This window comes from Hypoxylon trugodes (genome assembly GCF_022578975.1).
Source record: "Hypoxylon trugodes strain CBS 135444 unplaced genomic scaffold F4822scaffold_4, whole genome shotgun sequence".
Classification (NCBI taxonomy): Eukaryota; Fungi; Ascomycota; class Sordariomycetes; order Xylariales; family Hypoxylaceae; genus Hypoxylon; species Hypoxylon trugodes.
This window is the reverse complement of record NW_026250019.1, coordinates 1,290,826-1,307,702: the sequence shown is the minus strand read 5'-3', so window position 1 is coordinate 1,307,702 and position 16,877 is coordinate 1,290,826. Positions and strand designations below refer to the sequence as shown.

Below are 16,877 nucleotides of genomic sequence, written 5' to 3'. Positions count from 1 at the left end.
AGGTACTAACGATCCGGTCCCTTAGACTTGTACCGTCGGTCCTTAAGAAGTGCATATCATCTTAGTATACGTAGTGTTTTACAACATCTATCAAAGTAAAAATAGCCCGATTGGCTTGGCAATATGAGGCTAGGAACAAGTTTGGTTCGATACTTCAGTATGAGGTGAATCTGAATCAATGTTTGCCGACATCCGGGTGATCTTGTTGTTGATGAGGGAATATGTACTTGGGTAAGTGAGACGAAGATTATTTCTGTTTTGAGACGAGCGGCTACGTAGATGTGGCTAGTAATATCCTATACCGTGAAACTGTGGCGTCACCTTTAATCCCTTTGGTTACACCCGACTCGCCCGCCTGAACTCTACCCCACCTTTACATATATGTATCAGCCCCCAAGTTTGCCCCACTGATGCTGTCATAGATTTCCCTGTTGCCAAGTTCTCACAACGAACAAGAAACATTCTCTACATCCTTTACGTATGCTGCAAAGTACACTTCCTATTCCCGTCGGGTGAAATGCCTTATTCCTTTGTCTTACCTGCAGGTGATCGTAAGAAAATAAGTATAGCGAAAGATTCCGATCAAGTCACAAATATTTGCGAGACTGTATCGGTATATTTTCGCCGGTGGCATGTTACATCCACCCTTAAACACGGAGGAAGTAACAAGAAGATGCCGTGGCCCTTACATCAATGTCGTGTATACGAATTCATCTGCGCAAACTAGCATTACTCACCACAATACGAGTTTACCAACGGCTTGGCAGGAACAACAGGATAGGACCCTCGAGGGGATCCGGAGTAGATCAGGGTCTTCATTAGTCTATATACTAACATCTAGAAACTAAGATGCAACCACTTTTCTGGTGGGACACGATAGCTTCCATGGTTGATACCATAATGGCTTTAGATCTCGGCATACACGAGTCTAGAACCATGGATTGGGGTCTATTGGGACGTTTTATGTTGTACCTACCTAAACATGCTGGTATGTTGCAATGCGACCCAACCAGGTAGAGCAAGAAACATAATAGAACTTATAATATCTTAGGTATCACGGCGGGTAAGCTTTCTTTGATACTTGGCACGCAATTATGGATAAACAGCAGCCGGCGAATTTTCAATTTTATTATTAAGATGGGTATCTCCTCGGACTATTATATCTTAAGCTCATTATAGGGTATTAGTAGCAGATGGTATCAAGAAGAAAAAACATGGACCAAAACCCCTCCCTCATAAAACCATATTTTAAAGGACCAATTTTTGTCGTAACTCGTATTAAGCAGTCAACTAAGAAATTCGCGGATCAACAGCGAAAAAGTGATACCGCGATAAATCGTGTGTGCGCGTGTCAATTAAGGAGCGTTTAGACGCGAGATCGGTACCATTGGCGGCGGCGGTAAGCACGGGCTTCATGGTCACGGACCCAGACGATACCAACAATAGCCGACACCAGCCAGCAGATAGCAGAGAGGAAAGAGAACGCGATGACAGCCTTCCACTTTCCACACTGGTCATCCCCGCGGAAGGAGACGTTACCCCAGTAGAAGACATATCCACAGGCACCGTCGAGAAACTACCGATACCATTAGCACCCAGATTGCTATCATGCAAAGCGGAAGATGACTTACGTTGACCAGCAGACCAAAAGCGACGAACCAACAAATGGAAATGAAGATATCAACAGGCCAGTGGACGAAGCTGCCGGCAAAGGGGAGCAGCCAGATGATGGACAGGAAGATGGCGACACCAGCTACGACTTCTGTGTAGATGAAACGACCCTGGTCCCAACTATCGGTATGTCTAACGGCATGTAGATACTCGCCGTTGATTCCGGCGACGATAGCGGCGAATGCTAGCTCCGCCAAGCGGAGGATCATAGAGAAGAGATCCGTTAGAATCATTTTGGCTGCTGTATGTGGATGTGTATGATTCTTATTTGCTAGGAAAACGTTGTTTATTGAGCAAACACACAGAAAAGTAGTAGTAGTAGAGATTCAAACAGATGGTCTGGATATTGCAGATATTAAGTAAATAGAATCAAAAGAAAAGAGCTACGAAGACTGGTCCGTTAGGCAGCTAGCCAAGTATTTATTGGCTATGAGCTGTCACCTCTGAATCACGGCTCGAGGGTATGACGACGCTCTCCTGAGCCTGACCCAAGCCAACGGCAAGGCAACTTTAGGTTGGCGAACCCATCCATGGTTTTCGAGACAGCAAGGTAACATGAAAATGCTACCCTGGCTCATGGCTTTCCGAACAAATCAGGATTTCCATACTTCTATGTATTGGTGTACAACTTCTAAACACCCATGAATTTTTGCTTTTTACCTACCCTTGCTGCGGATCGGTCAATCATCCTAGCCATCTGTGCACACAACTGCACAGCAGCAAGTCCCGGCAGACACGGCTTTTCGAAACCTTGCTAGGCATTCTGGCTTCTATGGAACCAATGCGGTGAGTTGAGTTAATGTCATGTGGTTAAGAACAATTGCAGGTTTTGAGAACCCAGTTCGTTCGAGAAGTATGTGGAAAAGTCGTGACCAGTCACCAGTTGCGGTTGACCGCGTGTTATGTTGTCAGCCCATGTCCTTGTCCGGGCATTCTCGATATTTGATTCGTCCGATGAGGTCATACAAATACGTAAGGCCTAAACAAGCTATAATTAGGTAATCAGCCCAGCGGGTAACCCCACCATTATATAATCATCGCGGGGCGGTTAAGCACGGCGCATTTGAAGTAACCTGAAAGCCTTCTATTGTCAAGCTAGGCTTCTATAATGTTGTGAATTATACAGAATATGGAGGTATTTACGGGGTATATTTGACTGAGCTATGCGTCAAAGTGGACTGACTTTATTCACTTTTATCATATTATTGCCAGCGAAATTCAGGCACCAAGGTTGACTTATACATTCACCGACAGAGCAAGACTTCGCGAAAATTGATTTTAGCCTCCAATAATCGCGAATTGTTTGCCTAACGTGAGATGACAAAGGCCAATCTAATTGAAATTAGCCTAAGCCTCTTAAAAGAGATTTGACACGTCAAAGATGGCCTCAAAGACTATGATAGGTTGCGATAGGTCTTTTCAAAATGCAATAACCAATAAATGATACAACTGGGTATATCACAGTGATCAACAGCCCCTATTGCACATATAGAAACCACCAATCATATTGAAGCTTAATATAGATATATAGATTCCCGCATTCATGATATTTTAATTCTCGTAGTTATTATAAAACTGCATGTTTCGAATGTCTGAGGCAACCTTGTTAAACAAAGGCTTAATGCCTAGTTCAACAAACCCACCCTCAAACCGCTCCACTCGAGTTGGTTGAGACAAAGTGTAGTTTGGGGCTATTCAACCTTGGAGAGACTATCGCTCAAAGTTACTCAGAAGCCCCCTCAACAGGGAATCGATGATCATTGGATTCGAAAAAGGAAAGTGAAAATAAAATTGCAGAACACTTACAAAGGCTAATTAATAATGAGGTAACTCAGTGCCGTTGGTTGGGACGATGGTAATGGGGCTTAAATGGGTCAAAAGGTATTGTAAAAACATACCGTGGAATTCGACTCGGCTAGTACATTCGCAGCATGTAGTGCGATGCGTGAAGAGTATTCAATTTTTATTCTCAAGCTGTGAGCTGTGGGTTGGTATTTGAGAAACTTCCAAAGTCCAAACCCTGTATTATTACAGGTCGTTTTGGATTTAGACCTAGATGTTACTATTGCTAAATATGTCGTCAAGGCGTAATCTAACGAGATATTTGCGTTGTTTCCCAAGTATCTCCCTGCGTTGGGCTGCTCTAAGCTTTTGGTCCTTCGAAACAATATTTGGGGGGTGGATGGATAGAGCCCTAGGCCCCTTGTCTGGTAGCGTTGCCATGGTCGGTTTGCCGCGGATGCGTATCGACCTCTTGGTTCGCGTGGTCATACCGCCCTGTTTTTATATGATGAGGTCATGTTGAAGATCTTCGAGTCTCTTCATGGTCTAGACTTGGGAGGGTGCTATAGTAATTGTAAGTGAATTTTGCTAGACATTTGACATACCCCTTGTGACGCGCACTATCCCTAGGCAATCTCGTTATAAATACATTTGAAAGTCGAGGCTACTATCCCGACGGTTGGATAAAAGTAATCGGATCGTTCTTTGCGCTTCGTTAACGTGCTCGGAGTGCTACAACGAGATTCGAAATCTGCCATCCCGTAGCTATCCCATCGTCGTCCACGCGGCTTTCGAGATCGATGGAATGGACCCGTGAGAAATTTGGGTTCACGCAGTAAGCACGGGACTTTGGTTCAGATACGCTGCCTTGAGGCCTGCAGAAGAGCTAAATCTAGCGGAGCCACGAGTGTCGTCGCGAGAGTGAGACGTATAATAGTTGAAAGTGACATGTATCGCAGTGGCCTTGTGACTAGGAATCCATGTAGTTAGGTCGATAACAGTTGCCTCACTTGCTTCCCCCTGTTAAGAGCGAGGAAGGGGTAGAATTGCCTGTTTCCTTCACTACTAGTGTACTCATGTACCCAATTGCGATAAGTGGCTTAAAGGTTCAAGGGCTTATTTCGACGTTGGTTCTCCTATTTCCACGTACTCATCTAATGTAGCACCCAAACAGATAAATGATGCATTGAATAGATTGTATGATCTATCTTCCATCATTTGATGTAGTATTTACCCCCTTTCACCGCTCCTATTTCGGGATCCGTAGGGGATCTCCGACATATTCTGTGCGACTAAGATTATGGTATATTATATGACGCGACGTCTGGGCGATAGAATGACTAGGTCGCTCAGCGGTCGCAGGTTGTTCGGGCCGTGGTACTGCCGCCTCTACGGTTTCGATCTTCGGTTCCTCACTCATCTGGAATATGGTATTAGTTTGATAACCTGGGACACTTTTACTTGCTAGAGAACAAGGGGTTAATGATCGCGATATCGATCTGACTCGAATGGGAGCGGCCAAATATCTTGCTAGTGTGAAGGCGTGCTACGCCCAACATGAGGAATTCTCGCCCGAACTGGCTCTGTCCCGACGCGCTCCTATCCCTTTAGCGCCGTAACCGGCGACCTTCCCGACCGCCTTTGTAAACCCATATCCGCCATACGGTATCATGATCATCATGAATATGCTCGTTAGTTCGTGTTTGAATGCTCAATTTACGGAGCCGCCAAACTAGAAGCAAATAGCATGGGAAGACTCGGCTCTCCGAAAATCGGCATGCGCAGTCTGCGCTTCCGAATAACTTATTCTAAGACAACCATACCTGATAATACGATGGAATGAGCGTTCAATCAACGAGGACATGCGAAGAGGACGACCAAGATAACTAGAACTTGTGAGAGTGGCACTTCGCGGAGGCGGTCACACTAAAGTAGGCCGAAAGAGTAGGCCACCATCCGAAGTTAAACAAACCATAGTTCAGACCGAAAAAGTATGGGGAGTCGTATCAGACTACTAAAATTAAGTGTCTGGGGACGATAAACCCGTCCTTATGATTGGAGTGCTCTCTTTGTTTCGATTTTATGTCACCCTGAATCAGGATAACCACCCTTTTAGCTTTCAGCTGATGGGAGGGTACTGATGGATGAACTATGCCAAGTAAATGGGTCGAGTCGATTTATTCCGAAGTTGGTCGAAAGCCTTGCATGGTGGAGGCGATGAAGGCCCAAGTAGGCAGTCAATAAATGGTGTAACTTCCGCATCTGGGTCGGATGACGCGGATAACGTGAGCCGATCTCTTAAGCTGAAGTATAGGAACATGGTAGTATTATTGAGTCTAGGCAAATCGAAGACGGCATTCGAAATAGACCAGTGACTATTCGTTTCTTTGGGTCCCGCCGACCTCTATCAAGGCTTCCTGGGGGTCGGACGTGTGTACCCTGTTTTTTCGGGATTCTATTGGTAGACATAATGAGCGAGAAAAAAACGCCACAGGTGCAAAAAAGGAAGCACGCACACCCTATGATAGGGCATCCAAACCACAAATATAGGTAGATTCGGGCGTAAATGCGTGACGCAGTTTCGTAAAAAGTAAAAAGTAGGGAGTTTGGTACTAACAGGGGATGGGACTGCACCGTAATCCAGATACAGTACTGACTGGAAGAAACTGAGCAATAAGATCCAATCCCAGTGCTTAGGCGGTGGGTATTAGATACTCTGTACTCTTCGTAGTGGGTGGTGCCTATTCGCCGTGGCGGAAAAATGGGGCGCGCAAGTGAGGCGAGCAACCATGCATCCCTTGTGTATGTATATGCAACCACCGGACCACAGTAGCATTCGGGACGAAGGTGTGGCAGGCCAGATAACTTAGACACACGGCTATTAAAGCCTCTCGCACCTCAAGGGCGGTGTGAGAATAAAAATATAGCAGAATCCTTCGGTAGTATTGCGCCGTTGACGAATGTTCGGCATTACGCTTGCGCGGCGCAAAAAAAGCTATCAGGCTTCTCGCATAAATAGCCCTCTTGACCGGTTTCATGCTGACCTTGGGCATTCCCTCGAGCGATTCCTCTTTCGACTAGCATTCGCTAGAAAGATGGCAACCCCTCCCATGAACAAATACTGGATTCCGCATCTAGATATCCACAAGAAAGTCATCACTCAGGAACTCCAATACTATTTGGGGCCGGATGCTACCGTCAGGCCGTATACGAGAGAAGTATGATCATGTCAACTCGTCGTGGGCGGTGAGACTAATGGCTATTTTCTTCTTTCTAGGGGGAAGATGGTTTCCTAATCACAACGCCTGGTGCATGTTTGACAGACGTAAGCTAGTTCGCTCACCACGAATCCTACCGACAATAACCCGCCTCCAGGAACAAATCGATGACATTTGTTTGAAGTCGAAGGAGATGTGGGAAAGGCAGGCTGCGGCGCGCTCGCAATTGAATCCCGAGAAACCGCTCAAACGTCCATTACACCAGCCAGTATTGATCTCTAAAGGGTCTGGGGAAGGATCAAAACGCCGAGGAAAGGATCGAAGAGGGCACATACCCCGCCGACCATACGATGACAAAAAAGGAAGCGAGACATCTCGGAAGTGACGTCTAGCAAGCTCGCGAACTATCTGGGGATTTGGCGGATCACCGATGTAACGCAGATGTGCCTGTCAGGCCAGAGACGGGAACACAAGGCAAAGGGGTCAAGGCGTGCGTCCCACCAACGAGCGGGACTTCGGCGGCTCGAAATTGGTCGAGAATGGGTTGTCTGAGATTGAAAGCTGCAGGAGAGCACCGTCCTCCAGCGAGGGTTTGCCATCTGGCATTGCTGAAGCCTCTGTGGATCCCAGAGATTGAAACACGATAGTTCAATGGTTGTCTGCATAGGCGCTCAACCTGCCGCAACAAGCCAAAGAAGCTAGAGCTCCTTTTGGCGTATCTAGTCCCAATTGGCTTGTACCAAGCATCTCACCCTGTGGTTCTGTGCATGTCATGCAGAAGTCGTGCAGATATATGGACCAAGACATCTAAAGTCGAGGTAATTAGGTAGATATAAGGCTTTGATATAACTCCTTTTTTGTTTATTCGGTGCAAGCTACCAATGAAGTGGTTCGGCCGTCTGGCCAACGATATTCAGGGGTTCAAAAAGGTCGCGGCCAGCCGAGTGCGGAGCATTTGGGAAGCAAGGTAGCACCGGAGATCGATCGGAGCTTATCTTCTCGAACAGCCGCTCTTTTTTTCAGTGACCCTTAGCTCTGCTGAGTTGGCATACAACCAGGGTTCGCTGCGGTAGGTAACTCTTGGCATAGCCTCCGAGAAGCCTGCAGCGCATCGATAAACTTCACCAGACTATGACTCGTGTACTTGCAACAAAGCATTGTCTTGCGATGAGTATCATTGTTGACAATGCAATGGTACCAAATGACGAATGACACGACTAACGATTCGTCATCTAAATCAATTTGTAACCATGTCTTCGTGGCTGGGAATTGTTCGAGCAAATTGTGTGTGGACGGCTGGCTCTGAAAACGCGCAATTGTGCAAATTGTCAAATGGCGGCTGCTGGGGTCCCAACGCGTATAAGCACATTGGCAGTTCTGCGAGTGGTATGCATCGTATTTTTTGTTGCCTCATGCTTGAAAGTCTTCCTTGGGTAATTCCACCGATCGCTTGCGTGGGAGCCTGGGGGCCTTCCGTTTCGGTCAATCAGGCTCGGGATTGAGCGCCTTCTCATACGATGGGATGTCCAAGTCCTCAGCAGTCCAAAGAACAAGAATCTGCGCCCCAACAATTGCCGGATTAGGTCCCATTATGTTTTTAACGGACAGCTGCTTGATGGATGTAATATAACCTATGACATGGACCCATTGACCAATATCCGTCTGTTCGGAATTGAGATTTTGGAGAAGAAGCGTAACGTCGGCATTGACTATGGTTTTATTTCCTCTGGGGAATTCATGCTGAAGCGTCAATATAGCTGAATGTGTCGAATACTCAGTTACGCTAATAGCGTTGTTAGCGCTCAAGCCTGCACTACTAAATAAGAAGACCCGGCGAGTTTCAAGGCTCTGCCGGCCGATTAACCCCCCATAACCTTCTAAACTCCTTCTCCGAGGTACCTATTTCTATTCCCCTCCCAAAGTACAGAAATCCACCCTGCGACAGGCGGCTGCAGGAAGTGCGGTGTGGCAGAGCTGTTTTAAAAGTAAGATGAGAAAAAAGATGCGGTCTTACCATCCTAGAAATCTAACCTTGTCCCCCACGTGCATAGAAGGGAGGTTCGAGAGGAGACATCGCACCGATGGTAAAGGTCCATTGGACATTTAGAAGTGATCTTTTGAGGGCAACAATTGACGAAAGGTCGAAAGAAACGAAATCAACGATCGAATCATGAAGGGTATCTTCATCAAACCATTGGGATATATAACCCCATATGATTGATCGAATTAATTGAGAGCTCAGAGAGAAGTCTCACCTTGTGTGTGTAGTAAGTAATAAGATGTAAGTTGAGTCTGTTATTGGGTAAACTTTCAAAGTGGTTCCTCAACTTGAGTTTATCTAATGCCCCAGCGATTGCGGCCGATGACTAATACAAAACCTTGAAATTCACGGCTAATCTTCGGTAATGGATCATTTACATAAGTTTTTACCTAGCATTTACCTAAGGTCAGGAGGTATCAATTTTGGGCAGGCGGCGGACCTTGGCTTTAACTTATCACTGGACCTTGGGTCGCCCTTGTCGCTTGCGGCGTCATCTAATCGTCTAATCTATCCACCTAATCACTCGACTCTCTTCTATGGTACCTGATCTACCTTCCTTCCTACAATCTTATTCATCTGCCTGAACTTCCTGATACTCAATCATCTCGTGACCAACCACTCCTAACTAGGCTTCCTTTTTTCTACGACTCGACACGCATTCCATCGATTACGAAGTCTCCCCGCTTTAGACAGCCACTTTTTCTCGACACGCCTATTTATCTATTTGCCCTTTCGCCTTTTCTGATACGCTAAGAAAAGCGACGTCATCCCCTTGACTGTTACCTTACGATCTAAACCAACCCCGCGATCGATATCCAGCTCGGTATCTCATCAAGACCTTTTCGATAATCAGTGTATACGAATCTTCCCCATCCGTATCAATTTCGTCTCCAAGAAATCTATACCATCATCACGATGTCGGGTCTCTGGACTTGGTTCGGCGGCGGTGCCGCCCAGAAGAAAAAGGACAGCCCGAAAAATGCCATCCTCGGTCTACGATCACAGCTAGAAATGCTACAGAAGCGTGAACGACATCTAATGGCACAGATGGAAGAGCAGGATGCTATCGCGCGGAAGAACGTAAACACAAATAAGACCGGTGAGTTTTAAACGGATCACATGCTATAAAAACAATAACATTTGCATTTGGGTCTAGGCTGACGTATGCATATCCGATAGCCGCCAAGAACGCCTTACGCAGAAAAAAGGCTCACGAACACAGCCTCGAGCAGACGATATCACAGATCGGAACGTTAGAACAACAGATAAATGCTATTGAATCAGCCAATATCAATCGAGAGACCCTCGCGGCGATGGAGAGAGCGGGTGAAGCGATGAAGAACATTCACGGCAAACTTACACCGGAGAAGGTCGACGAAACTATGTATGTTTTTCCCAGATTGGGATTTGGAATGCTATCGCCGTGCATTTTAGCTTACTAGGAAAATACAGGGACAAACTACGGGAGCAAAACGCATTTAGCGAAGAAATTGTTGCGGCGATTACGAACAACCAGCTCGGCGAACCACTAGACGAAGACGAATTGAACGACGAACTCGAGGCGATGCAACAGGAACAACTAGACAAGAAGATGCTCGAATCGGGAAGCGTACCGGTCTCGGATGCGATCCACAGAATGCCCGCTGTTGGGAACCAAGAGAGTAAGTCCAACATAACCCTGAGTATGGTTTCCTTCGGTTTGCTAATATAACAAATAGTTCAAAGCAAACCCGCCGCGGTCGAGGAAGACGATGAAGAAGCAGAACTGCGGAAGCTGCAAGCAGAGATGGCAATGTAAGAATCCAACTGAGAAGATCATTTAATTGCTTGTAGTATCAAGGGTGAGGCAGGATGCCAGAAAGGGGTTTAGGAGCGCGAGTTTAGAATGGATGATCGAGTCGCGATGAAAGTTCGGATGGCGGGAGATATACCGGACCGAACAGAGACGTTAGATGCATAGCAGCCCTCCCTTCGAGTTATAACTGTCCCCCTTCCCGATTATGGCGTTGGCGTTTTGAGATCATGGTGCTTCATTGGCGGTTTACATATTTCCAGCATGTCCAGTTGATGGATGAGATGTTTTTTGGTCTTAGTCTGCCCTACGTACACTAACTTATTGACAATATCACTGGTGCGATACCAATCTCTGAGACCAGCGTTCGCTAAATGTGCCGTGTAATCCTCAGCACTATTCGGCCGAGGTAATGAGAGGACATGCTGCCTTGGAATTGTCCCCTGGAAGTACCTTGAGTAGATGATCTATTCCTAGATGCCCCTTAGAGAGGGAGAAAGGGGTCAACGGGCAGTTTACTCTTTGAGTGTTCCTATACGACGTGTCGAAACAAGAATATAAGGGGTGGCCGATGAACCACCGCGAAATAAGGGTTAAGATACCTAGATGCCTAAACACTAATTAATATTCTCTATTATGTTGGAGATAATCACAATGCCGCAGTCCTATGCACACCAATCAGAAGCCTCACATCAATTACTAATCGTCATATACACCGCAGTATCTTACCTAATGCAGGAAAACCAGTGTAACCAGAGCTGCAAGTACGGCATAGAAAAGTAAATTGCCACACCGAACGAAACCCTTCAAACTTTTCCACTCGGACGAATTCCTATTTTAAAAGTCCTCGGTGAAATTCGTACACAACATAAGGCATCAATTCTTCGGGAGTAGTAGCAGGCATGAAACTCGAAGGATCTAGTATGCACCATCACAGCCAATCAGATACAGGGGGGAGGTTTGGGGGCTGTGATAATCAAGTGACGAGTAACATCGCGGCTGAAAACTCACGCTTATCTTCGTGGGGAGGTTTTGGGGATGCTAAACACCTCGTTGCTTTCATTTCATGACTACGCCCCCTTGTATTTGTGGCTTAAGAGGCAAGTAGTCGCATTCTCTACAACGTTCCTTCATAGTCTTGCTTTGTCACTCATTATATCTGGATACCTCATCTTCGATAAAACTACGATACATGGACTCTGCACCGGGAAAAGTAAGTTCGCGCAAATTCCCCGGCTTCTTTAGTAGTGATTGATATTGACAACATGTACAGCAAGATGCACCAGCTAGCCTGTGGGAGAAGGCCTTCGATTCCTTGCCCGACGAGGACAAGAAATCGTTCAAGTCGAATGGTAGTCATACACGACTCCAACCGTCCGAAATAGTCCAGGTCATTGAAGAGAAGAAGAAAGACTGCGAGAAGAAACAATGGGCCTTCTACACCACTGAAGAAGGCGAGAGAATACTAGTCCGAGATACACTAGGCAAAGTATGCGACTGGCTTAATAAGTTTAAGGAGATCGGCGATGCAGCAGTCCAGTTCGACCCTGGCTACGCCGCCCTGCCTTGGGCGGCTGTGAGGATCCTCCTCCAGGTAACTATTGCGTGATTCGGCCTAAATAGCGATATTTTTCTCATCTCGTTTAGATGTCAGTCAATGATTGCCAGACATTTGGTAATCTGATAGAAAGCATTGAGGCTGTGTCGAGTATCGTGGCCAGGTATACCGAACTTGAAGCCAAAGTTCTTTTCCGGACTTCAAACCTCACCAAACAGCTTTCGGCTGCGCTGGTCAAGCTTTATGGCTCTGCCTTGAAATTTCTCGCTCAAGCAATACAGTATTACGGACAGAGTACCTTCAGTACGTTTAAATACTTCTAGACTATGGCCATTCATATGTCTGACGCGATTAATAGAACGACTCATCAAAAGTACTATCCACACCTCTAAGTCTATAGTTGAAGAGCCCATGCTTTCTATTGAAAAACAAGAGGACGAAGTGTTCAAATTAGTTGCTCTTGTGCAAGACGAAGTTAATGGGATTCGGCTGGACGATATCATCAATCGCATTCAACGGAGTGTGGAAAGCTCACATGCCTCAAGCGAGGAGCGATTAAAGCGTTTATCAGCCTGGATCAATGGTATCAATACCCAGAACACATACGAAACCGCGCTCCAATACCATCATAGTGGGACTTGCGAGTGGGCGATTGAGTTACCCGAGTTTCGTACTTGGATTTCAAACGATGATCCTGAAGCGCGGCTACTATGGATCCATGGACCAGCCGGATTTGGAAAGACTTTCTTGTCGGCGTGGATGATTCGATATCTTGAGCAACTTAAACAGGCACCTCTGTCATACTTCTTCTGTGTGGCTGATAACCAGCTAACCCGAGATCCATACGCAATTCTTCGGTCCTGGCTCACGCAAATGCTCGAGCAGAGTGACAGGGTCATGTCGGTCATGAACTCTGTTTATAAGGTGCGGAAGCAGGAGCAAACACTTACTCACCTTGGATTGTGGGAATTGTTTACGTCCGTAGGTGAAGCTGTTGAGGGCTGCACTTTCGTCATTGACGGCTTTGACGAATGTATCGACATTGATACGGGCGCCCGTTACCACCACAACGACCCGAGGAATCTCTTCCTCTGCGATTTGCTTAAGAACCTACAGAAGACGAAGTCGCGAGTCATGGTAGTTAGTAGAGATGTTCCTGACATCAGAGAATACCTAGGACAAGACGTCCCTAGCGAAGGTGATACCGTGAAGAAGTTAGAGTATGGTATAACGGCTAAAGATACCACTAGAGATGTGCGCTCTTTTTCGGAGTATATGGTTAATAAGAAGCTTTCCAAGAAAAAAGAAGAGCTACGACAGCGGATCGCCAGCCAAGCTGCCGAAAGGAGCGAGGGTATGTTCCTATGGATTAAACTTTTGGAGCAGGAAATATCCCCCGGGCAAAATGCTAAGCAGCTCACAAGGACGGTCATTGAAATGCCCTCAGGCATAAGCGACGCCTATTCTCGTGAACTGGAAAAGATTATCCGAATGCCTCCGGATGAGAAGGAAAAGGCCGTCATGATTTTAAGATGGACCCTGTTTGCCATACGACCTCTCCAAGTCAAACAACTCGCAGAAGCATTAGTTGTCTCAGAAGAAGACCTTGACGAGTACCCAGAAGATGACTTGCCGGACTCATGGAACAATGGCTTTGTCGACGAAGATTATGTGAAAGAGATGATCTTAGGCCGATGCGGATCCTTGTTGCAGCTGAGAGCGAGCTCATCGGACGTACCGTTAGCCGACCATACGGTTCACTTCGTCCACTTCTCTGTCAAGGAATATCTTTCTAATCTGGCGAACCATGTTGCTACTAACCGAGCGGCAGTGGAATTGGGCCTTACAGATCCGGTAGCTGAAGAGAAACGGCTCTCGTACATTTGTTTGCGATACCTCACATTGAACACATTCGAGGACATCCTTCCTAGTACCGAAGTGTACCCGTTCCTTTCTTATGCCGCCTGGGCTTGGTATTTCCATAGCTTTCATGAAAAGCCGGCACCATCTCAAGACATCATGCATCGAACACAAAAGGTTTTCGACCCTACTACTACTAGCTGGAGGGTCTGGACGCCGCTTATGGAAGCTGAATTAGCTGATCCAGAAATGGATGAATGGGAGAACGTTACCAGCGATGGTGAGACCGACTCAAAGACAGATAGCGAGAGCCACGACAAGTCTCTCCTCCAAGTGCAGAACCCGATATACTATGCCGCGCTCCTTGGCCTTATAGATGTTGTAAAGTGGCTTGAGGACCAGGGTCTTGAATTCGGTAGCGCGGGCGGTCGCTTTGGGTTTCCATTGCAGGCGGCTGTCACGCGAAACCACGAAGACCTGGTAAAATACCTGTTGAATCGCAATGTTGACGTATCACAAAAGGGTGGGCAATTCGGCGCGTCCATTGTTGCTGGCGCTGCCATGGCAAGCCCACGCATTGTTCAAATTATCCTCTCTGCTGGGGCCGACGTAACAGCAGTTGATGAGTCCAGGTATACAGCGCTACATCACGCCGTAAAACGTGGAAATCTCGAGATTGTTAAACTACTCCTCGACTATGGGGGTGATGTCAATGCAGTGGCCGCTGACAACGCGACGGCGGTAAGTTTAGCTTGTTCGTACGGGCATAAAGATGTGCTATCTGTTTTGGCTCAAAAGGGAGCGGACCTAACGCGTGACGGTCGCAATGCTGGAACACCTCTGCAAGCAGCCATTGAAGAAGGTGATGAGGGCCTCGTGGATGTGCTACTAACCAACGGGGTCTCAGCTAACACAGTCTTCCCAAACGGATCATGTGCAATCACCCACGCCATCCAGTCGTTGAAGTTAGTCGTTAAGCTGCTCAAGTATGGAGCCGACCCGCATATGGCGGATAAGAGAGGGTGGGCACCATTACCACTGGCTGTCGCTTACGGAAATATCGACGTTCTTAAGGTCCTAGTTGATGCCGGAGCTAGCGTGGATTGTGAACCCAATCTGAACTCCTCGATAAACTGCCCACTACAAGTTGCCGTCATCAACAACCAGCTGCTGGCCGCGAAGTTTCTTGTTGAACATGGTGTTGATTTGAATCGAAAGACAAAGGGTGGCCTCACAGCGTTGATATTCGCTGTACGTAGGCAGTATAAGGACATGGCGGAATGGCTGCTGGATGCGGGGGCCTCGATACAAGGTATATTCGAAAGTAACCAGCAATCTCTCTTTGACATTGCAGCTCAGGATTCTCAGCCAGAAATCATGCGGCTTTTAGTTCGCCGAGGCTGCTTTCAGATCCAGACGCGTGGCAACCATTCAGATGGAGTTATGTCAACGAAGGCTCGAGAAGACAATAGCCTTGTCATTCTGGCGTATAATGGTGATATTGCAGGCGTAAGGAAGCTTCTATCTGAGTCGAGTAGCCCTCTACCTATCCAGGTCCTCGGTGAGGCATTGCACGCTGCCTCGGCCCAAGGACACCTACCTATCGTAGGGTTTCTGCTAAAGAACCGCACGAGTGCCAGCGTCGTAGACATCAATGGGCGAATAGCACTTCACCATGCTGCCAAGCATCTCCATTTCGATGTCGCGGACCTCCTCGTAGAACATGGTGCAAGCATTACCCTTGAGGATATGATTGGTTCGACACCGATTGACCTGGCAATTCAGTCAGGACAAAAGGCCATTGAATTTATTCAAAATCATATGGACGACTTCACGCTTAATATTAGTCGACGGCCATCGCTTTTAGCCGTCACTCCAAACCCATCGACGAACCTTACCGCCATGGGTGCTAGAAAGGCCATCTCGGGCTCATGGACTGGTCATTATAAGTATCTCTCCTGGCAAGAGGGCCGGAGAGATCCCTTTACGATTAATATCCCAGCATCCCCACCCCAAGGCGCGCAACCGAGTACTTTCTCAGACGAAGGCGCGGACGTCATCGGGCCATTTCAGTTTCATGGCTTTGTTGATTCGATAGGCACTGTTTGGTTCGTTAAGCTATACAAGGAATTGGGGTGGCTTTATCGCGGGCAAGTAGATCCGGAAAAGGGTATTCTGAAAGGGACATGGGGTAGCAACAGGAAGTTGTGGTTTGGGACTTTTCAACTTGAGTCCTCTTTGGGTTTACACATTGGGCTGGATTGAAGTATGGCCTATGCGATATTACCTGGGTGATAAGGAAATTGTTTGAAAAGTGAGTAGGGTTTGAATTTTTTGGGACTTGGGACTTCGTTTAGAGGCGGACTCTTTCCAGTTGCTCCTTCTCCTAAACCCAGCTGCATATAGGGTGCATACATATAGTTAACTCAACCTTATTGAATGCAGGTGCATATGCATCTTCTCCAATACCTTCTAAACCTTCCAGCTAGCGGAAGGCGTATTTAAGTTAATTGATTAATTGGATTAAATGGGTATAGTGATCAAAGAAGACGCCTAATACCCACGTATGATGAGAGTTTTGAGAGTTGATACTGTGTTTCTCTTTTCAAGCTGGTAATGCCTTTGCTAGGGTTGGTTCGTCAAAACTCCACAGGCGTGAAATATTCTTTATCGAGAAGCCTAAGTGGAGACTTGGCGATCTAATTTTATTACATGGGTAATTCTTCACCAATTGAAGCCCTACGCCATATAGGAAATCAGGTTTTAGGCCACAAATTTAGGAAATATTACTAGGTTACCTATAATATCCTTCAAGGGAATCTCCAGCATTATGGAAAATGTCTGATATACAGGAGCTGAAATGGACTTTAACTTATTGACCTGTACACATACATTACCTGTCAAAGAATGTTAAGAATAGAATGTGGGACAAAACCTTTTATAACGACTTCTAGT

General features: G+C 46.6%; 4 protein-coding genes across 4 annotated transcripts; 2 read left to right on the top strand and 2 right to left on the bottom strand.

Moving 5' to 3' along the window:
* Window positions 1-1,055: 1,055 nt before the first annotated feature.
* Window positions 1,056-2,266, bottom strand: F4822DRAFT_206815 (marvel domain-containing protein). Its single transcript, XM_051453811.1, has 2 exons — window positions 1,632-2,266; window positions 1,056-1,576 (listed from the first exon to the last, which is right to left on the bottom strand). Exons 1-2 carry the CDS (start codon window positions 1,902-1,904, stop codon window positions 1,367-1,369), a joined length of 483 nt encoding a protein of 160 aa, XP_051315403.1. The 5' UTR covers window positions 1,905-2,266; the 3' UTR covers window positions 1,056-1,366.
* A 5,478-nt stretch (window positions 2,267-7,744) lies between these two features.
* F4822DRAFT_206483 (CST complex subunit Ten1) lies at window positions 7,745-9,265 on the bottom strand. The gene is made up of 3 exons (XM_051453807.1): window positions 9,083-9,265; window positions 8,686-8,952; window positions 7,745-8,454 (listed from the first exon to the last, which is right to left on the bottom strand). The coding sequence occupies exons 2-3, from the start codon at window positions 8,772-8,774 to the stop codon at window positions 8,154-8,156; spliced, it is 390 nt and encodes a 129-aa protein (XP_051315402.1). The 5' UTR covers window positions 8,775-8,952; window positions 9,083-9,265; the 3' UTR covers window positions 7,745-8,153.
* On the top strand, window positions 9,080-11,103 carry F4822DRAFT_206514 (Snf7-domain-containing protein). The gene is made up of 4 exons (XM_051453808.1): window positions 9,080-9,811; window positions 9,892-10,096; window positions 10,165-10,373; window positions 10,431-11,103. The coding sequence occupies exons 1-4, from the start codon at window positions 9,628-9,630 to the stop codon at window positions 10,508-10,510; spliced, it is 678 nt and encodes a 225-aa protein (XP_051315401.1). The 5' UTR covers window positions 9,080-9,627; the 3' UTR covers window positions 10,511-11,103.
* A 123-nt stretch (window positions 11,104-11,226) lies between these two features.
* Window positions 11,227-16,690, top strand: F4822DRAFT_399029 (ankyrin repeat and SOCS box protein 7). Its single transcript, XM_051457746.1, has 4 exons — window positions 11,227-11,717; window positions 11,778-12,098; window positions 12,152-12,365; window positions 12,421-16,690. Exons 1-4 carry the CDS (start codon window positions 11,697-11,699, stop codon window positions 16,185-16,187), a joined length of 4,323 nt encoding a protein of 1,440 aa, XP_051315400.1. The 5' UTR covers window positions 11,227-11,696; the 3' UTR covers window positions 16,188-16,690.
* The last annotated feature ends 187 nt before the right edge of the window (window positions 16,691-16,877 follow it).